The sequence below is a fragment of the Arvicanthis niloticus genome, chromosome 12 (assembly GCF_011762505.2).
Source record: "Arvicanthis niloticus isolate mArvNil1 chromosome 12, mArvNil1.pat.X, whole genome shotgun sequence".
Lineage (NCBI taxonomy): Eukaryota > Metazoa > Chordata > Mammalia > Rodentia > Muridae > Arvicanthis > Arvicanthis niloticus.
In genome coordinates, this window is record NC_047669.1 from 74,980,805 (window position 1) to 75,003,580 (window position 22,776).

General features: G+C 45.6%; 2 protein-coding genes across 3 annotated transcripts; both read left to right on the top strand.

Moving 5' to 3' along the window:
• Positions 1-1,307: 1,307 nt before the first annotated feature.
• Positions 1,308-3,968, top strand: LOC117717490 (carbonyl reductase [NADPH] 1). The gene is made up of 3 exons (XM_034514700.2): positions 1,308-1,707; positions 2,395-2,502; positions 3,425-3,968. Exons 1-3 carry the CDS (start codon positions 1,419-1,421, stop codon positions 3,859-3,861), a joined length of 834 nt encoding a protein of 277 aa, XP_034370591.1. The 5' UTR covers positions 1,308-1,418; the 3' UTR covers positions 3,862-3,968.
• An 8,526-nt stretch (positions 3,969-12,494) lies between these two features.
• Positions 12,495-22,343, top strand: LOC117717920 (carbonyl reductase [NADPH] 1-like). 2 transcript variants are annotated; one of them, XM_034515425.2, is made up of 3 exons: positions 12,495-12,798; positions 13,303-13,410; positions 21,785-22,343. In XM_034515425.2, exons 1-3 carry the CDS (start codon positions 12,510-12,512, stop codon positions 22,219-22,221), a joined length of 834 nt encoding a protein of 277 aa, XP_034371316.1. In that variant the 5' UTR covers positions 12,495-12,509; the 3' UTR covers positions 22,222-22,343. The 2 variants fall into 2 exon arrangements, with proteins under 2 accessions (XP_034371316.1, XP_034371314.1); XM_034515423.3 differs by lacking the exons at positions 12,495-12,798; positions 13,303-13,410 and adding exons at positions 19,816-20,221; positions 20,750-20,857.
• The last annotated feature ends 433 nt before the right edge of the window (positions 22,344-22,776 follow it).

The following is a 22,776-nucleotide window of genomic DNA, read 5'->3' on the forward strand; positions in this document are numbered from 1 at the left end:
GGGATCTGATGACCAAAGCCCTCTCCTGGCCTGTAAGCATGCACATGGTATGCAGAGGTATGTTCAGTCAGCACACACATACACGGTTTTTGCCTCCAGTGATTACATGGGTCCCAAGGATTGAACTCAGGTTTCCAGGTTTCAAGGTTCTTGCCCTTACTTGCTGAGCCATCCCACCCTGGGCAGCACAACTTCTGATTATTAAGGCAACGGACTAGGAGCCTACTTTAAATGGAAAATAACAAGCCATCTATATGAGGCAATAGAATCTTTTGAAATGGAAATGTCTTATACCTGTTTCCTTTACTTTACTGTATTCCTAATACAATGACCCTCATGCACATACAGAGAGGTCTTCCTGTGCGGTCAGTCTAACGAAAGTGTCTTACTTTAATCTAAATGGCCATTAGTGTCTAATAGAAACCTACTGAACAAAGAGGAAATGAAACTTGACCTGGAGATCCCTGATTCCAGGGTGTTAGGAACCAGTGAGGAAATTTCTTTCCCACTACTGAACCAAATGTAATTTTCTGAACAAATGGCATCATGCCATCTTAAAAATGACTAAACAGTGCGTCGTGGTGCTATTTTGAACACAGAAAAGTAGCCTTCCCTGAAGCCTCACACCTCTGTACACTTTGGTACTAACATCCAGGTAAGGTAAAGCTCTTACAAATATCTAAAGGGATACTCCAGGCTAGTAAGGGATGTTGCCGACGGAAGGATTACCCAATAGCTTTGCTTTAGTGCCCTGAGAGGAAAATTCTACACAAATTCTGATTCCTCATCATTTTCTTCCAATTTGTCCAATTCAAATTCCAACAATGACTTACGTGGCAGCTTAATGTTTTTAAACACCAGAAAGAATACATACAGAGGTCCAATTTGCAACTTGGGGAAAAGAGTGAAAAATTCATGCAAATACTGAAGAGGACCAAGTCTCATGGCCGAGCTGAATGCATGATTGTCAGGAAGACAGCTGAGTATCCTCTCTCCAGGCTTCTCCTTCAATCTTGCAAGGAAAAAGCCTAGATGTCAATCATATGACCTCGCCCTTTTCCGGATTACTTTTGACCCCCGAACAGCACGGTGCATAATCTGAGATAACGGACAACCTGACACCTTTCTTTTCTTGGTAAACTTTTACAAAACATCTGGGAAAGTGAGCCACTACCAAGATATACACCAACTTGAAAAGGAGACACTTAAACAAAACATGCTATTCAAAGAATCAGGCTCCGGCCAAGCCACGCCCATGTGGGGAGGGGCTTCGACTGCGCATGCTTGGCGGACCAACGCCGTCCAATTCTTGGCCAATAGAATACTCCGGTATAGAACGGTTGTCCGACTGCCTCCAACCTGAAGAGTTTATCTCCAGGTTCCTTGGTCTCCAACGGCCTCCCTACACACATGCAGATATGTCTTCCGGCAGACCCGTGGCGCTGGTAACCGGTGCTAACAAAGGAATCGGATTCGCGATCACGCGTGACCTGTGTCGCAAATTCTCCGGGGACGTGGTACTCACTGCGCGGGACGAGGGGCGGGGCCGCACGGCAGTGCAGCAGCTGCAGGCAGAGGGCCTGAGCCCACGCTTCCACCAGCTGGACATCGACGACCCTCAGAGCATCCGCACCTTGCGCGACTTTCTGCTCAAGGAGTACGGGGGACTGGACGTGCTGGTCAACAATGCGGGCATCGCCTTCAAGGGTAAGCCTTGGGGCATGGAGAGGGAAGGTGGCTTCTCTGGTACCAGGGTGCCCTGAGCCTCCCTGGGGAGCATTCCTAGGACCAGCAGGACTACAGTGTGGGACTCTGAAACAGATCCCTTGGGAGAAACAGGACAGGCTAGAGGCTGCAGGGATGCAAGAAAGCAAAGCCTCAGTGATCGCCATCTTTCAGAGGTTTGCCTCACACAGTTAAGTAATTGGGCTTAGGGATACTTAAGTGGAACACTTATCTATAAGTGACATAAAAAAGAGATTGACAGGAAAGCCTAGGGGAAAGGCTCATTAAGATCCTGATACACAAAATTCGCCCAGCCTCCCCAAGTGATGGTGTCTCTCAAAAACAATAAAACATTGTTTGATGAACAATGAGGCAGAGTTGTAATAAACACAGACTATAGCCAGGCGGTGGTGGCTTACGCCTTTAATCCCAGCACTTGGGAGGCAGAGGCAGTCGGATTTCTGAGTTCCAGGCCAGCCTGGTCTACAGAGTGAGTTCCAGGACAGCCAGGGCTACACAGAGAACCCCTGTCTCGAAAAACTAAAACAACAACAACAACAACAATAATAATAAATAAACACAGACTGTACTTGGAAGTGGATCTCTAACGCTCTGTGTTAGGTCTTTACATTTCCACTCAGCTAACTCAGTTCTCTTTCCACATTTAAGTTGCTGACCCCACCCCCTTCCATACTCAAGCAGAGGTGACAATGAAAACCAACTTCTTTGGTACACAAGATGTCTGCAAGGAGCTACTCCCTCTAATAAAACCCCAAGGTGAGTGTGGCAGGAGATCCAGGCCCAGCTCCTCCCCCTCTCTGCACCTGCCTCTCTGCCACTTGGAGGTGTGGCTCTGCTCTCTGACCTCAATTCTTTTGTGAGCATTGACTCTCCCTTTGCATTTCCCACTCTTCCTTACCCTTCAAATATGATTGCAGGACCCATTTCTTCCACATCCTCACCCATTAGGAGGTTTCAGGATTCCAGTTATATATAATAGATTTTGACACACACTGACATCCCACTGGTCACAATAGCCTGTCCCCAAAAGTCCTCAGATTGTACCCAAGAGCCTCCCTCAGCTCAGATCCACAGCAGGTCTCAGCTGTCCAGGTGCACTGCTGCAAACCCTCTGAGGAGGCCTCCTTTCTGGAGCAGGCTCCTTTCCTGGGCTTCTACACATCTCTAAAAAATGCCTCTCCTCCCAACAAATCGTTGAGGAAGGAGATCAGGCCTTTAGAATTGCTCACAGGACTCTATAATCTGACCCATGCATCCTCTAGGCGCATGCTAGCTCCCCATCAACATGCTTCATGTTTCTACAAAACAAACTACCCTATTACGTTTGTCATGAACTGCTCTAATAAAACAAGTCTTTTGAATAACAGGAGAACTCATTAAACACACATCAGTAATGACAAGTGAGCTCCTTTGGATATGTGAGTCTCTAATACAGAGTTGACTAAGTATAGCTCTCTCAGAACTCCTGTCCCCTTCCTGTCTGGCCCTCTGGACCAGACCTCATGGTCATCTGGCTTCTCTCCTCACCCACACCCCAGGGGCAAGAAAGCAGTATTTATGCTACTTGAGTCCTGTTCTGTGCATCCCTGACTCAAATGAAATTGTTCTGATCTAATGTCTCACCAAATGGAAAGTGCTGCTCTTGTGTCTGTATCTCTACATGGTGATGTGTTTTCAGGCAGAGTGGTGAATGTGTCCAGCATGCTGAGTCTCAGGGCCCTGAAAAACTGCAGCCCAGAGCTGCAGCAGAAGTTTCGAAGTGAGACCATCACTGAGGAGGAGCTGGTGGGGCTCATGAAGAAGTTTGTGGAGGACACAAAGAAAGGAATCCATGCAAAAGAAGGATGGCCTAATAGTGCATATGGAGTCACTAAGATTGGGGTGACAGTCCTGTCCAGAATCCATGCCAGGAAACTCAATGAGCAGAGGAGAGGGGACAAGATCCTCCTGAATGCCTGCTGCCCTGGGTGGGTCAGAACCGACATGGCAGGACCAAAAGCCACCAAAAGCCCAGAAGAAGGAGCAGAGACCCCCGTGTACTTGGCCCTTTTGCCCCCAGATGCAGAGGGGCCTCACGGGCAGTTTGTTCAAGATAAAAAAGTTGAACAGTGGTGAACCTAACTATCACCTCTTAACCACTTGTGTCCTCACTTTGTGAAGGGCAAGGACATTTATAATATAGTAACACTCCTGAAAAATAAACATAACTAATTCCTCACACACATAGATTGTTGGAAATGTATTTCAGTTGTTCTTTATTTTGTGCATATGAATGTCTTGAGTATGAGTCTGGAAGGATGCTACATGCACAGAGTGCTCTTGGGTGCCAGAAGAGGCAGAGGGTGCCAGGAACTGGAGATAAAGATGGTTGTAAGCCTGCTGATGTGTGGTGGAAACGGAAACCTAAGATTCTACAAGAGCAGCAAGTGCTCTTCCCTGATGAGCCGTGTCTTCAGTGCTCATTTCCCCAGAGGCCTTTCAAGCAAATCTGGCTTCATTCAGGGGCTTAATTAAAGGAAAACTCAGGCCAAGGGAAGGCACATAAGATTCCAGTCAGTGAATATCTAAGATCCAAGTCAGATGGCAGGTGCTTGTGGACCCTGCAGTCTGTGCCAACAGGTCAAGGGGGGGCCTTTATAGAAACTGTGTGTGTGGAAAGCCTGGGTCGTGACAGTGCTGACACAAAACAAAGATCTCAAAATGATAAAAGACCATTTATCCTGGGTGCATTTTGAGGGACCACGGCCAGGACAGACTTGGGTTACCCAATTCCATGTTCCAACTCAGAAGCACTGTCAGAGGGTTTACAGTGGTACAGAAGTAAGGAAGTCATCAATCAAGGCAACTGTGAAATGCATTGAAGGGCACAGCAGAGAGGCAGGGTCGATGAGATGGAGCTCTTCTGTAGGCCTGAGATGCCACCTGAGGACACTGTTAGCTCCTGTGTTGCTGGAAGCCAGTTGTCCACTGTGTCAGTAGCTTCTGAGAGTTTCTTATTCATTATCAGCTGTTAGTTCAGAGTTGGGCAAGCAAATGCTGTTCTAGAATCTAAACCTAGTCCAATACAAAGTCATTAACCTCTGACCCTACAGAATTCCAGTCTCTCCACAGCAACCTGTCCTTCAGTCTCTGTAAGCACAGAAACTCCTTCCAGGAATCTGGGTGACAGACAGACACAGATTCTTTTCAAGAATTTTTGTTGACAACAAATAGCCAAACAAGGATTGAAAAGTAAGTGGGTATGTACAGGAAGCAAACACATAGTGTGTGGGAGTTTCTTGTTTTATGTGATGTGTGCTGTCATGTGCATATACAGATGTGTGGTTTTTGAAGTTTGTATACATGATGTGCATGTGTTTTCATGTGCACATACATGATCTCTGTGTGTTTTCATGTGCACATAATGATATGTATGCATGCTTTCAAATACATACATGACAGCCTCAGGGGTAATCCTCAGATGCTAGACACTGCTCTGATCAATCTTGGTTTTTCATTTTGTTTCAAAGATCAGCTACTTGCTAGACTAGCTGGCAACCACCTCTGCTGGCTCTGCCTCTCCCCTATGGGGGTTAAAGCCTATGCCATGGGTCCTGGGCTCTGACTCAAGCTTGTAAGGCAAGCACTTCGCTGACTGACCTGACTCACTCCTCAGCCTGCATGATGCCGTCTAGACTATTTTCACTCTTTCCCTTTAAATCTGCTGAAATCATTCCAACCATGGGACAGGCTACAAGACAGCTGCTAATTTTATGTTCACCTTTTTATCTGTTGAAAGATCTCCAACCAAGGCAAAAGGCTAGGAGCCTGCTCAGCCACAGAGTGTATGCCAGCATGCATGAGGCCCTGGGCTTGGGTCCCTAGAACAACGAGGATCAGGAAGACATCCTTGGCTTTACCTACTTAATGCATGAGCTGAAACAGGATGGCTAAGTGTCACTGTGCCTCTATCACATTGACTATCAAGTCAGCGTGAGAACAGCAGGATACATGTCTTCATTTAGGTGTGCAAACCTCGCCAGGTGGGTGGACATGCAGAGTATATGCTGTCATCCCACACTGCCATTGGGGATGACACAGTCCTCAAAAATGAAGAAAAGCACATGATCACTTTCTATCACAAGGGAGCTTGCAAAATCTGGAACTGACCATGACCTTGCCTCTGTCAGGAACCCTGCATATTGCTCAAGGCCTCTGACATAATCTCACTGTGGACCAGTGATTTCCAGGCTGACAGAGGAATAACCACTGAATAGAAAGCAAGGCCTTTCAAAGGGGTTCACTGCACAGGGCTCCTCTTCCAACAGGGTGTTCATTTCCTCTCAGTTATTTTGTACTTTTGTAAACAGACACCAGAACATCAAAATCAAATATCACAGCCGTAGAGTTCCAAGAGATAATCTGAAATGTGTACTCCAATCCAGAGGTATTTTTCCTTAATACCTTAATAACAGCTAGCATTGCAAAGGCTTTAAGGAATGCACTCCATGAGGAAATCCTTGATTAACCATGGCATCTGGCAGTATAATTATTCAATATTCCTAAAGGTCTGTGTCTTAGGCCAAATGGTAAAGTACACAATGCTAAAATGAGAGTTTTAGAAAAGGGAAAATTGTGACTCTCATGGATACAAGATTAAGTTTCTATTAAACACATGTATGATCATTTGTATGATGTGAAGGATTCAGACAGATGTGGAAGTGGGTCCAAAGATTCAAGTATACATGGAATAAAGGCATGCTGAGTTAAAGGATGAACAGGGACAAAACCCAGTGTGTCCATGGTGTAGAGTGAGTCGCTTCAATCCCTAGGAATTAGGACAACATTTACATGTCTTTCAGGCCTTACAGTCCACAAGCACATGTAAACTCTGTGATGTGTAAGCACATGTAAACACTGTGAACGAGGCCCACATGTGAAAACCAGAAGTCAACTTGCAAGAGTTGGTTTTCTCCTTCCACCATGAATTTCCCACAAATGAAACTCAGCTCTTCAGCCTTGGCAGCAAGCACTTCTACCTGTTGAGTGAACATCATTCAACAGAGGCCCTTCATGTAAACGTCTTCAGCTCATCGATAAAGGGATGCAGAATGAAGGATAGGTTAGAAAAACAAAACAAACACACCCACGATGCTTCACTATGCATTGACTCCAAGAAGCACACATCACTAGTAAAGACACAAGCTGAGAGTCGAGGGATGGAGCACAGACCCAACAGTAACTGGAAACTGAGACCAGGACGACATAGCTATCTTTTCATCTAATAACCGAGGCTTCAAACCAAACTACTCAGAAGAGATAAACACCATGACATATTAATCAAGAAAGCTCTTCATCGAGGTGATATTATGATTACAAACATGTGCATAAAGTGTTGGGTCTCTAAATTTAATGAAACAGTACTACTGGACATACAAGGACAGACAGGCCCTGATCCCATCACAGCAGATAAGACTAAATCCATGCTCATCTCTACATAGGATATCTAAACTAAAAATCAACCAAAAGACCTCAGAGTTAAAGTTTAACACAGATCAAATGGACTTAACAGATATGTAGGAATATGTCATCCAGACACAGAGAACCTACGGCTAAACAAGGAGCTGCTGACAGGTGAGAGCTGCTCAGGGAGGGGAGTCAGGGTTCTTGGAGGTGTGCTGACCCTGGTAGGTAAATCATGCTCCAGTGTGTGCCTCCATATTTGTGTCCATGTGGGCAACATAGACTCATTGTTCAAGAGAGGAAGGAAGAGGACAAGGAGGAGAACAAAGAGGAAGAGAAAAGGAGGAGGAGGAGGAGGAAGAAAAGGACCTTGAAAATAGGAGGGAGATTAGAGGGATGGAAATTGGGATTAGTTGGAGAGATGACACATGGAGGGAATGAGTATAAAATTCTGAAAGGAAAAAAAGCTGTAAAATATTTTTAAAATAAATATGTTAACCCCCAGAAATAACCATTCTTCAGCATCCATGAATCTTCCCAAAACCCAAGCACTAGGACTAGAAAGATAACTCAGGAGATAAGAGCACTGGCTGCTCTAGCATAAGAATCAGTTCAGTTCCTTTAGGCACAGGAAAGGACTCCTTCTTCTGGCCTCCATTGGTACTAGGCATGGTCATTGTACACAGATATTCTATACAGGCAAAACACACATACACATTAAACAAACAAACAAACAAACAAAACCAGACTACACACAAAGCCAAAAACAAAATCCTAACAAATAAAAATTAATTTAAAAAATATCCTGTATCCAGTAGATCATAGTTTAGTCTCAGAGGTCATGAGAATTGTCAGCTCTTGCAGAGGGCCCAGGTTCAGTACCCAGCACCCATATGGTGCCCTACAACCAAATTAACTCCATAGTTTTTGACAGAGAGGAGAGAACTAGAGAGGAAGATCAGGTTTGAAGTGGGGAAGAAGAAAGATACACATCAAGGTACAAGAGAGGAAAGAGAGGGAGGGAAATCCAGAAGACCTAGGTTCTATTCCCAGCACCCACATGATGGCTCACACCACTTGGGCATTGCAGGCACATGATGCACAGACATGCATGTAGGGAAAACACCCACACATAAATAAGTCAATCTCAAACACTTTTTAGAGGATTAGAGATGAAGGAGGAGGTGTTCCTACAGATTCCAATTAAATACATAAATCCTTTCTTGTCTTACTTTTGAGAACTGGTCTATGGTAGCTCTGGCTATCCTGGAACTCTATGAAGAGCCTCAAACCCTCAGAGAGATGCCTGCCTCTGCCTCCTGGGTGCTGGCATTAAAAGTGTGTGCCACTATTGCCTTCGAGGCCACCAACGGTAACACTACTTCCAGGTGATCCAACCCCACTCTGGTCTCTTCAGGCACCAGAAACACATATGGAACGCCTGTGTTAGTGCAGACATGATACTCATAAAATAAATACATCTCAAAATAAATATATAAAATTTATATATATATATAAATAAATACATCTCAAAGTTTTTAAAGGAAAACGACAGAAATACCCAACTATATGGTAACTGAACAACAATCTCTTTACCGTGAGTCTTAGGAGAAATGAGGAAAGAAATCTTTAAATTGACAGAGTCAAATGAACATGAAATCAGAACTTATGAAACCCTTTAGAATACAGCTAAGAGAACGCTAAGAGAAAAATATATATCTTCATGTATTTACACTAAAACTAAGCAGTTGTCAAATGAATAACCTAATGGTGGGCCACAAGACCCTACAAAGACAAGAACAATACAAACCCAAAAGCAACAATACCAATAAATAACAACTTACTTCAGCAGAGATTATTAATGAAAACTAAAAGATCAATAGACTCAATCAAAGGTTTGGTTCATGAAGAACATAAACAATTGAGGAAGCACAAGCCAACTAACCAAGAAAGAGAGATGACTCAGTAAGATTAGAGGTGAAGGGCTGGAGATAGCTCAGTAGACAAGTGCACTGAATGCCCTTCCAGAGGACCTGGGTTCTATTCCCAGCACCCACATGATGGCTCACACCACTTGGGCATTGCAGGCACATGATGCACAGACATGCATGTAGGGAAAACACCCACACATAAATAAGTCAATCTCAAACACTTTATAAAGGATTAGAGATGAAGGAGAAGGGGTTCCTACAGATTCCAATTAAATACAAAGACTTATTATGGAATGCTAGAACAACTTGTACTCCAAACACTGGAAATTCCAGGTGTAATAGGTAAATTCCAATACCCTTTGTTGGGTTCCAGGAATTGCCTCACAAACCACATGGACACCGATCTCACTGAGACAGAGACAGTTCATTGAGCATGTGCATCAGGACTGGTCATCCAGGGTCATGGTGCTGATTCAGAATCTGAACTGTGACCCTGAGTTAAGATTCTACAAGGTTTTTAAGCCCCAAATCCACAAACATCTGTGGCAAGTTATTCCACCAATCAGGGTTTAGGGTTAGGGGATTTCCTTAGGGACATGTCTGTGTTGTACATTTATCCTGCTCACGTTGGTTGGGGTATTCAAAGGTGACAGGGGACTTGCCTTGTCTAGTAATACTCATGTCCTAACTTATCTAACCGAAGAGGACTTGTCAAACATTCATATCTTAGCTTGCAACTAGAATGTCAGTTACACACATACATGTCTCTTTCTGCCAAGTAGTATGTCAGTTCCCAGGAAGGTCTTGGGAACCTGAACTTTACTAGACCACTACTCAGAATGGAAGTCTTATTCTGAGTAGTGTGTCTCTCTCCTGTGTTGGGTCTATCCCAGGGCAGCTTGTATCATAAGTTTGTACATCAGTACTGGAAATGCTGCTGCTGGCTACTTCCGGCCCAGTCTTCTTGTGGGTAACTACACAGAACAGCCTTCCAAAACAACAACAAAAACGCATTCTTAACTGAAGGTCCTTGGATCATATTCCCAGTTTGTTTTATATTCTTCCTACAGTAGCCTACACAGCCATGGTTTTCCCTCCTGGATGCACAGAAGCACCAACACAAATGAGTCCAGTGGGAACCGATTGTGTCCTTCTGCACACTATTGCCCTACACATGCCTTGATCTTTCACAGCCTCAGTCACAGACACTCTCATCTAACCCTGAGCTGGCTCCCCAGCCTTGTACTGGGGTAAACCCATCTATTCCTTTTTATTAATGTATTTTATTTATATGAGTACACTGTAGCTGTCTTCAGACACACCAGAAGAAGACATCAGATCCCATTACAGATGGTTTTGAGCCACCATGTGGCTGCTGGGAATTGAACTCAGGAACTGTGGAAGAGCAACTAGTGCTCTTAACCTCTGACCCACCTCTACACTCCTAAACCCATCTTTTTATAAGAGTAACAGATGTCTTCAGTGGTAGGTGTGCATGCCTATAATCACAGCAGTGGCAGAGACCAAGGCAGAGGAGGCATATATCTGATTTTGAGGCAAGTCTGGTCTACAGAGTAAGTTCCAGGATAACAAGGGCTACACAAAGAAACTCTGTTGAGAGACAGAGAGACACACACAGACAGAAACACAGGCATGCACGAATGCATACAAGCGTGCCCACAGGGTGATTCAGATGAAGTAAGGGATGATCTCAGCCACAGAAGATATACCAAGGCTTCCTAGGCTCTTCTCTCAGCATCCTGTGGGCTAACAAGGCAGCATCAATATTCCCAAGATGCCACGCCATGTGGAAGCTTGTGTGTCAGCATGGACCAAGAAACCAACTCTGTGTCTGTCATTTCATACGCTAAATATACTTAAAAATCAGGTGACAGATACATTTTTCTTTGCTCTCCTAAAGAGTCCTATCCCTTAATATATTCTGCAAATACACTCTCCTGTACAAACCACCCCAGAAAGACAGGGAAGGAAATGTCTGTCTATCTCCCAAGGTAGAATTCTTTAACCACTGTCCAAACTGTTTATTACATAAACACTCTATAATGATACCATCAATAAATATGCATCAAATACAAATTGTGTGTCAGGCCCTGTTCTGAACACTGGCATGGCAAAAAGGATTGAGACCTAGGTCTCCTCAGGGATTTGAGAACTCAGGGAAGGAAGGAGACAGATCCCAGATCAGAGCAAAGCCTAGCTCTGCCACCTCCTGGACAGCAGTGGGATAGGAAAGTCAGGGGAGCCCTCACCCCAACCCAAGAGAACAGATGGACTCTGCACTCCCAAAAGCTGCCAGAGGTTACAGCTCAGGGCTTTCCTAGTGCTGGCCCAGAGAGGAGAGAAACAGAAGAACAGAGGAAAGGAAAGCATGCCAAGAGAGGTTGGGAGAGGGACGATGGAGAGAGAATTGATGGGTGTTCCACAGAGATCTATAACTCCATGAATACACTTCTCTTCCCTGTTTTAGAAATAGCATCTGGCTCCATTACCCATGGGACTTCAAAACCAGAGTCTCAAGAGTTCTCAGTGAGATGGAAGGCCACTTGCTTGACAACCAGAGATTCAGAAAAGCTCTTAGAAGTATCCAAAGAAATACCCCACACTAGCAAAGAACATTTCCTGCCCAAAGATTATCCAATAAAGTGGTGTTAGTATCCTAAGTGGGAAACTCAACACAATTCCTCATTTTCTGCCAGGTTGTCCTACAATTCCAGACCCTGTGATTTAGGTGAAAGAGTTATTTTCTTGAAATACCGGAAAGAATATGTACACAAGTACAATTTGAAAGTATGGGAAAACTATGAAAAACTTACACAAAATCTAAAGAAGACCAAGTCGCATGGGCAAGCTGAATGCATGATTGACAAGAGGACAGCTGAGTATCCTCTCTCCAGCCTTCTCCTGCAGTCTTACCTGCCAGCTAGCTTCAAAACTCCCCAAGGAAAAAGCCTAAAATGTCAATCATATGACCTGGCCCTTTTCTTGGCTGGATTTTAACCACAAAAAGCAACCTGCATAATATGATGTAACAGACAACAATACAGGTTTCTTGTCATGGTAAACTTTTTTTTAAAACAGCCGGAGTTCTGTACGGGTGGTTGGGGAGTGAGCCACCACCTTATAAATACACACCAATTCACAGAAGAGCTTGCAAGGACAATCTCCAGTGTGTGGCAACCTGGCCCACTTGTTGGCTTGGCTAAGATTGAGCCTATGTACTGGACCCACAGCCGTCCTTCCCCTCCCCCTAACCCCACCTCCCTAACCCAATTACAGCTTCCTAGAAAAGCACTGTCTAGCACCACTGTCCAGCTGCAGAGTTTGCTGCAGGTTCATTGCTCTCTGACCATCTCACTACACACAGCAGCCATGTCGTCCAGCAGCCGTGTGGCCCTGGTGACTGGAGGTAATAAGGGCATCGGCTTTGCGATCACGCGTGACCTGTGTCGCAAATTCTCTGGGGACGTGGTACTCACAGCACGGGACGAGGCACGAGGCCAGAAGGCGGTGCAGCAGCTGCAGGCAGAGGGCCTGAGCCCCCGCTTCCACCAGCTGGACATCGACGACCCTCAGAGCATCTGCGCCCTGCGCGACTTTCTGCTCAAGGAGTACGGAGGACTGGACGTGCTGGTCAACAATGCGGGCATCGCCTTCAAGGGTAAGCCTTGGGGCATGGAGAGAGATGGTGGCTTCCCCAGACCCTGGTGCCAGGGTGAGCTGTGCCTCTCTGGGGAGTGTTACTGGGACCAGCAGCACTATGCTATGGGACTCTGAAACAGATCCTCCCAGAGAAGCAAGACAGGGTTGGAGCTGCGGGGATTCAGAAAAGCAGAGCCTCAATTCTCCCAGTGTTTACTTAGATAGGTCTAGTCGCCACCGTTTCCAGGTTGTTGAGTAGTCCAACTGATGGATACTTGATTAGAATACTTATCTGATAGAGACATAAAAAAAAAGGATTGAGAGAAAAAAAGGAGACAAGGGGAGAGGTGTTACAGTAAATCCTGATATACAACCTTCACCCAGCCTCCCTCAGTGATGGTATCTTCCAAACACAACAGAACATTGTAATAAACACAGACTGTACTTGGAAGTGGATCTCTAACGCTCTGTGTTAGGTCTTTACATTTCCACTCAGCTAACTCAGTTCTCTTTCTCCTGAAAGCTGATGACCCCACCCCCTATTACATTCAAGCAGAGGTAATAATGAAAACCAACTTCTTTGGTACACAAGATGTCTGCAAGGAGCTACTCCCTCTAATAAAACCCCAAGGTGAGTGTGGCAGGAGATCCAGGCCCAGCTCCTCCCCCTCTCTGCACCTGCCTCTCTGCCACTTGGAGGTGTGGCTCTGCTCTCTGACCTCAATTCTTTTGTGAGCATTGACTCTCCCTTTGCATTTCCCACTCTTCCTTACCCTTCAAATATGATTGCAGGACCCATTTCTTCCACATCCTCACCCATTAGGAGGTTTCAGGATTCCAATGATATCTAATACATTTTGTGCACACACTGACATCCCACTGGTCACAATAGCCTGTCCCCAGATTGTACTCAAGAGCCTCCCTCAGCTCAGCTCCACAGCAGGTCTCAGCTGTCCAGGTGCACTGCTGCAAACCCTCTGAGGAGGCCTCCTTTCTGGAGCAGGCTCCTTTCCTGGGCATCTATACATCTCAGCAGCACTCCTCCCAGAAACACTTCACGAAGGAGATCACGTGATTACTATGGTGTATGGGATTGGATAACCTAACACTTCCTTCCTCCTGGCTCATGCTAGCTCCACATTCTCATGCTTCATGTTTCTGCAAAACAAACTATCCCATTACCATTTTTGTGAACTGCTCTAATAAGCCACCTCTTTTGAATAGCACAAGAACTCATTAAACACACACCAGTAATGACAAGTGAGTATCTTTGGATATGTGAGTCTCTGATACAGAGTTGACTAAGTATAGCCCTCTCAGAACTCCTGTCCTCTCCCCTCCCTAGCCCTTGGATCAGACCTCATGGTCATCTGGCTTCTCTCCTCACCCACACCCCAGGGGCAAGAAAGCAGATTCTATGCGAATGAGGAAGGCATGGTGTCAGCAACTTCATGTCACAGGACAACAAACTAAGGGAGAGACATCCAAAAGTCTGAACAGCACTCAGGAAGCCTTAGAAACATAAGGACTCTCCTCTAAAATGAGGCTGCTTCTTCTTGCACTGAACCACAGTGACCCAGAGACCCACAGCTGTCACATTACAAAGAATAGGTGGGCAGGTGGAGCCAGCCCCCGCTGATGAATCGACAGCACAAGCTCTACTCCTAGGGCTTGGGAGGAAGACTGTGCAGGCCAGAGACCCAGAGTTTCTGCTGCCAGATGGTACCGTCGAGACCAGGACACAGATGCTGAGCCTGTGAGATCTCAACAGGATGACTGCCTAAATGACACCTGCCTAAGGTAGGCATCAGTTGACATGTGGGCGTGGATGGGGAAATTTCACAAGGTCCAACCTCTAGATAACGAGCTACAGGCACTCAATGAAGAGACACAGGCCAGGCTTCTTTAGAGCCACGCCCACGATAGGTGATCCAGTCCAAAGTGGCCAGCCCTAAATATGTGTGCACATGCTCAACACTAATGAGTTCAGTACTCTGTGTGCCTCTGTGTGTGTGTGAGTGTGTGTGTTTGTGTGTGTGTGTGAGAGTGAGAGAGTGAGAGAGAGAGAGAGAGAGAGAGAGAGAGAGAGAGTAAAATGACAATTATAAATGAGAGATCATGAACTTGAGAGAGAATGGGGCAGCAGGAGGAATTAGGCAGTGCTTTGGGTCATAAATGATATAAACACAATAATCATATATGAAATTGTCAAAATAATAAATTTTAAATGTAAGCTTCAAATAATGTCTAAGTAAAAACAGGAATGTTGGCTGTGATATAAAGGCAGCCGCACACAGATGCCCACCTTCTTTACCTCACCACTGACTTGATTTTACAGGATGACAAAGCAGAGGCAGGTGGACAAGCTCCACTTAGAAAAGCCTGAGTCACGGTGAGATTCAAGTTATCTTGGGACACACTCTTGGCTTATACCTCAGAGTGGGTGGAGGAGTCTAATTGCACAGGGACTCCTGGGTTCATGTTTAGGAGGTCCCACCCAGAAGAGATTTGATTGGTAGACACACAGTGCATGGGAGAACTCCATATATAACTTATTAACTGAACTTGAGCAAACACAAAAGTCCATCACAGTCCAGTGAATGCCTTAACACAGGTAAAACTTGATAAACACACTCTCCCTACAGAGGCATGCTGAGAATCAGTCCAAGAGAGGTGTGCTGTTCACAGACTGTAGTTTAATTTTTATAAAGACTATTTGATTCTGCAGATCCCAGTGTGGGGGTCCCTCCCTGACTCTCAGTGTTTTGGGTGATGTGAACCATTAGCTGCCCGAGGGGGAAAGAGCTGAAACTCTAACCTGCCCAGCCACAGCCTACAGCACTAAGGGTGGCCAGCAGAGGGCGCTGCGACAGAAAAAGTAAATAGAGGTTTTACCAATTCCTATTGGACTCCCATTGAATCCAGAGCACCCCACCCCTCTCTCCCTCCCTCCCTTCTTTCCTCCCTCCCTTCCTTTATTTATTTATATTTATATTTATTTATTCAACTCTTATTGCTCCTCTTTTCCCCATTCACTTGCACTTTACTTTGTTCTTAGCAATATTTCTTTAGCTTTAGGGTATTTTTTACATTTTCTATTTGCTATTCCTCTTCTAACTTTGTGAAATTTTTCAGCTGAAATTCTTTCCTTTTCTTTCTTTTAAAAAGTTTCTAAATTACATTTACTTTCTTTTGTCTGCTGTGCACCTATGCACGTGGCCAACATGTGGAGGTCAGAGGTCAATTGGCAAGAGTTGGTTTCTCCTTCCACCGTGTGTGTCCCACGGATGAAACTCAGCTCTTCAGCCTCGGCAGCAAGCACTTCTACCTGTTGAGTGAACATCACTCAACCACAGCCCTTCATGTCAACAACTTCTGCTCATCCATAAAGGGATGCAGAGTGAAAGATAGGTTAGAAAAACAAAACAAAGGCACCCACAATGCTTCACTATGCAATGACTCCAAGAGGCACACATCACTAGTTAAGACACAAGCCGAGAGTCGAGGGATGGGGCACAGACCAACAGTAACTGGAGACTGAGACCAGGATGACACAGCTATCTTTTCATCTAATAACCAAGGCTTCAAACCACAGTAGTCAGAGGAGATAAGGATGACTAGTACGGATTAATCAAGGAAGCTCTTCATCAAGATGCTATAATGATTGCAAACATATGTGCACAAAGTGTTGGGTCTCTAAATTTAATGAAACTAAACTAGTGGACATACAAGGACAGACAGGCCCTGATGCCATCACAGCAGATAAGATTAAATCCATACTCATCCCTTCGTAGGATATCTAAACTAAAAATCAACCAAAAGACCTCAGATTTAAACTATAGCACAGGTTGGTTTCCAGGGGCACAGAACAGAATATGTAATTACTCTTGGCATTACTAAGGTTCTTAGTAACAGCAAAAACATATGAGAAAATTTCCTTGTAATGGCAGACTATCCAGGTAATAGTTACCTAGGCCTTAACACTCGTGACCTGCCACATTAAACTGTAATGACTGAAACACCTTAAAACATCAAAAAAGTAAGAAAGTAATTTTTCACAAAAACCTCCAACAAGGCAAAGGCCAAGACCACATGGAGTCAAAGCTGAATTCTTCAAACTTTTAGAGACACAACAGAGATTGTGGTAAAAATGAATGAGGGTATCTCCAATCATCCTGGTCACCTCAGAAGACAAAAACAAAAGATGAAACAAACTAAAACCAGCCACCACAGCTGATATGGCCTCACACTCTTGCTGCATAATATAAAATCTGATTTTATCCCAAGAAGAAGTTGTGAAAGGGTGAGTTTGCAGCCTTGTCTAGCCCACCATCCCTGACCTGGACTCTGATTTCTGCTGACAGGTTCTGGTAGTGGCCTGTCTGGCCTGCAATAGCCCAGTGCCATCCCACCTGGATTTTGGAAAAGGTCTCACTATGCAGCTGAGGCCAGCCTTAAACTCACCACATCATCTGAGCTGCCCCTAGACCTTCCATCCCTAGACAGAGCACTGGTATTCCAGGCTGCTATGCCCAGCTCAAACTTATTTTCAGGAGGTCATAAGTGGCTCTATTTGGCTCTTCAGTTTTGCTTCAGAAAGTTTTGGGGGCTGAAATTGTATAACTAAGTCCATTTAAACTCACCCACATTGGAAATCTTAGACTTTTTTTTTTTTTTTTTTTTTGGTGGAGAAAAAAAAAAAAACACTTCTCCATGTGATCTCAGCCAGAAGATATGTCTCTTCCAAACAAAAATAAATAAAAACAACAACAACAAAACCACGTTCTTAGGAAAAAACCCTTGGGTCATATGCCCAGCCTACACAGCCATGGTTTTCCTTCCTGGATGCACAGAAGCAACAATACCCATGAGCCAAATGGGAACGGACTGTGTCTTTCTGCACACTGTTGCCCTACACACACCTGGCATCATTCACCAACATCAACAGCAGACCTTCTCATCTGACTCTGGGCTGGCTCCCCAGCCTTGTACTGGGGTAAACCCATGAATTTTTTTTTGTTTACTTATTTATTTTGTGTATATGAGTACACTGTAGCTGTCTTCAGACAAACCAGAAGAGGGCACCAGATCCAATTACAAATGGTTGTGAGCCACCATGTTGTTGCTGGGAATTGAACTCATGTCCTCTGGAAGAGCAGCCAGTGCTCTTTACCTGTGAGCCATCTCTCCAGCCATAAATGTATCTTTTTATAAGAGTAACAGATGGTCTTCGGTGGTGGGGGTAAATTCCTGTAATCACAGCACTAGTAGAGAGAAGGGCAGAGGAGAAAGATCTAAGAGTTTCAGACTAGCCTGGTTTACAGAGTAACTTTCAGGATAGCAAGAGCTACACAAATAAACCCTGTTGAAAGACAGACAGACAGAAAGACAGAAAGACAGAAAGACAGACAGACAGAAAGACAGAAAGACAGACAGACAGACAGACACACCCACACACACACACACACACACAGGGGGTGGGGGTGGGGAGATGAAGGAATATTGATGCTGAGGGCTAACAAGGCAGCATCAATATTCCCAAGATGCCACGCCATGTAGAGGCTGGTATGGCAGCACAGGCCAAGATTCCGACTATGTGTCCTTCATTTCATACCCTAATTGTGCTTCAAAATCAGGGAACAAATGAATTTTTATCTGCTCTCCAAAGGAGTCCTATCCCATAATATATCCTGCAAATATACTCTCCTCTACAAGCCACCCCAGAAAGACAGAAAGGGAATGTCTGTCTGTCTTCTAAGGTAGGATTCTTTAACCATTGGCCAAACTCATTTCCATAAAGCCTCTATAATGTTACCATCGATAAATATGTATCGAACACAAATTGTGTGTCAGGCCCTGTTCTGAACACTGGCATGGCAAAGAGGAATGAGACCTAGGTCTCCTCAGGGATTTCAGAACTCAGAAGAGGAAGGAGACAGATCCCAGATCAGAGCAAAGCCTAGCTCTGCCACCTGCTGGACAGCAGTGGGATAGGAAAGTCAGGGGAGCCCTCACCCCAACCCAAGAGCACTGCAGTACTCTGTGCTCCCAAAAGCTGCCAGAGGTTACAGCTCAGGGCTTTCCCAGTCCTGGCCCAGAGAGGAGAGAAACAGAAGAACAGAGGAAAGGAAAGCATGCCAAGAGAGGTTGGGAGAGGGACGATGGAGAGAATTGATGGGTCTTCCACAGAGATCTATAACTCCATGAATACACTTCTCTTCCCTGTTTTAGAAATAGCATCTGGCTCCATTACCCATGGGACTTCAAAACCAGAGTCTCAAGAGTTCTCAGTGAGATGGAAGGCCACTTGCTTGACAACCAGAGATTCAGAAAAGCTCTTAGAAGTATCCAAAGAAATACCCCACACTGGCAAAGAACATTTCCTGCCCAAAGATTATCCAATAAAGTTGTGTTAGTATCCTACGTGGGAAACTCAACACAAATTTCAATTCCTTCTCATATTCTGCCAGGCTGTCCTACAATTCAAGTTCCTGCGACTGAAGTGGCACCTCCAGTTTCTTTAAACACCTGAAAAAATATGTACACAGGTACAATTTGAAAGTATGGGAAAACAATGAAAAATGTATACAAACACTGAAGAAGACCGACCACATGGGCGGACTGAATGCATGACTGATAAGAGGACAGCTGAGTATCCTCTCTCCAGCCTTCTCCTGCAATCTTCCCTGCCAGCTGGCGTCAAAACTCCTTAAAGAAAAAGCCTAAGATGTCAATCATATGACCTTGCCCTTTTCCTGGCTGGATTTTAACCACCAACAGCACCCTGCATACTTGGAGATAACAGATAACAAGACACGTTTCTTTTCCTGGTAAACGTTTATAAAACAGCCCGAGTTCTGCAGTGGTGGGATGGGGGAGTAAGTCACCACCTCGTAAATGCACACCAATTTTGAGAAAGCTGGCATGAAAAATCAACAGTGTGTAGCAACTTGGCCCAATTGTTGTCTGGCTTAGAGTGTGCAAGCTTGAGGGCCCATAGTCCCTCCCCCCCCCCCCCCCCCCGACCGCCTTCTCCACACCCAACTCCAGGCAACTACTAAAGCACAGTCTAGAGGAGCTGTCCAGCTGCCTCCAGCTGCAGAGTTGGCTGCAGGTTCATTGCTCTCTGACCATCTCACTACACACAGCAGCCATGTCGTCCTACAGCCGTGTGGCCTTGGTAACTGGAGGAAACAAGGGCATCGGCTTCGCGATCACGCGTGACCTGTGTCGCAAATTCTCCGGGGACGTGGTGCTCACGGCGCGGGACGAGGGGCGGGGCCGCACGGCAGTGCAGCAGCTGCAGTCAGAGGGCCTGAGCCCCCGCTTCCACCAACTGGACATCGACGACCCTCAGAGCATCCGCACCCTGCGCGACTTTCTGCTCAAGGAGTACGGAGGACTGGACGTGCTGGTCAACAATGCGGGCATCGCCTTCAAGGGTAAGCCTTGGGGCATGGAGAGGGAAGGTGGCTTCCCCAGACCGTGGTGCCAGGGTGGGCTGTGCCTCGCTGGGAGCATTACTAGGACCAGCAGGACTACAGTGTGGGACTCTAAAACAGATCCCATGGGAGAAACAGGACAGGGTCGGGGCTGCAGGGATACAGGACAGCACAGGCTCAATGTTCCCTGTGTTTACCTAAATAGGTCTAGTCGCCATCTTTTCTAGGTTTGCCTCACGCAGATGTTGAGTAGTCAGACTTACAGATACTTGAGTAGAATAATTATCTGATAGTGACATAAAAAAGAGATTGAGAGCCAAGGGGAAGGGTATTACATTAAATCCTGATATACAACCTTCACCCAGCCTCCTCCAGTGGTGGTGTCTTCCAAACACAGCAGAACATTATTGGATGGACAGTGAGGCAGAGCTGTACTAAACAAACACTGTACTTGGAAGTGGATCTCTAACGCTCTGAGATAGGTCTTAACATTTCCACTCAGCTAACTCAGTTCTTTTTCCCTGAAAGTTGCTGACCCCACCCCCTTCCATACTCAAGCAGAGGTGACAATGAAAACCAACTTCTTTGGTACACAAGATGTCTGCAAGGAGCTACTCCCTCTAATAAAACCCCAAGGTGAGTGTGGCAGGAGATCCAGGCCCAGCTCCTCCCCCTCTCTGCACCTGCCTCTCTGCCACTTGGCGGTGTGGCTCTGCTCTCTGACCTCAATTCTTTTGTGAGCATTGACTCTCCCTTTGTATATCCAACTCTTCCTTACCCTTCAAATATGATTGCAGGACCCATTTCTTCCACATCCCCACCCATTAGGAGGTTTTAGGATTCCAGTTATATATAATAGATTTTGACACACACTGACATCCCACTGGTCACAATAGCCTGTCCCCAAAAGTCCTCAGATTGTACCCAAGTGCCTCCCTCAGCTAAGCTCCACAGCAGGTCTCAGCTGTCAAGGTGCACTGCTGCAAACCCTCTGAGGAGGCTTCCTTTCTGGAGCAGGCTCCTTTCCTGGGCTTCTACACATCTCTACAAAACACCTCTCCTGGGAAAACTCCTTCAAGGAAAAGATCAGGCCTTTAGTATGGCTCACAGGACTCAATAATCTGACCTTTCCCTCCTCCAGCTCATGCTAGCTCCCCATCAACATGCTTCATATTTCCACAAAACAAACGATCCCCTTACATTTTTCATGAACTGCTCTAGCACCCCAAGTCTTTTGGATAGCATGTGAACCAGGGCTCATTAATTACACATCAGTAATGACAAGTGAGCCCCTTTGGAAATGTGAATCTCTGATACACAGTTGACTAAGTATAGCTCTCTCAAAACTCCTGTCCTCTCTTCTGTCTGGCCCTACAGACCAGACTTCATGGTCATCTGGCTTCTCTACTTACCCACACCCTAGAGGCAAGAAAGCAGATTCTATGCTACTTGAGTCCTGTTCTGTGCATCCCTGTCTGAAATGAAATCGTTCTGATCTAATGTCTCACCAAATGGAAAGCGCTGCTCTTGTGTCTGTATCTCTACATGGTGATGTGTTTTCAGGCAGAGTGGTGAATGTGTCCAGCATGGAGAGTCTCAGGGCCCTGAAAAACTGCAGCCCAGAGCTGCAGCAGAAGTTTCAAAGTGAGACCATCACTGAGGAGGAGCTGGTGGGGCTCATGAAGAAGTTTGTGGAGGACACAAAGAAAGGAGTCCATTCAAAAGAAGGATGGCCTGATAGTGCATATGGGGTGTCCAAGATTGGGGTGACAGTCCTGTCCAGAATCCATGCCAGGAAACTCAATGAGCAGAGGAGAGGGGACAAGATCCTCCTGAATGCCTGCTGCCCTGGGTGGGTCAGAACCGACATGGCAGGACCAGAAGCCCCCAAAAGCCCAGAAGAAGGAGCAGAGACCCCCGTGTACTTGGCCCTTTTGCCCCCAGATGCAGCAGGGCCTCACGGGCAGTTTGTTCAAGATAAAAAAGTTGAACAATGGTGAACCTAACTATCACCTCTTACCCCCTGTATTCTTACTTGGTGAAGGCCACGGACATTTACAATATAGTAACACTCCTGAAAAATAAACATAACTAGTTCCTCACACACATAGATTGTTGCAAATGTATTTCAGTTGTCCTTATTTTGTGAATATGAATGTCTTGAGTTTGACTCTCTAAGGGTGCTACATCTGCCAAGTGCTCTTGGGTGTCAGAAGAGGCAGAGGATGCCAGGAACTGTAGATAAAGATGGTTGTAATCCTGCTCATGTGTTCTGAACACGGAACCCTGGCCTCTACAAGAGCAGCAAGTGCTCTTCCCTGCTGAGCCGTGTCTTCAGTCCTCATTTCCACAGAGGCCTTTCAGGCAAAACTGGCTTCAACCAGGAGTTTAATTAAAGCAAAACTCAGGCCAAGAGAAGGCACAGTATGACTCCAGTCAGTGAACATCTAAGGACCCAAGTCAGATGGCAGGTGCTTGTGGACCCTTCAGTCTGTGCCAACAGGTCAGGGGTGTCCTTGATAGAAACTGTGTAGGAAGAATGAGTCATGACAGTG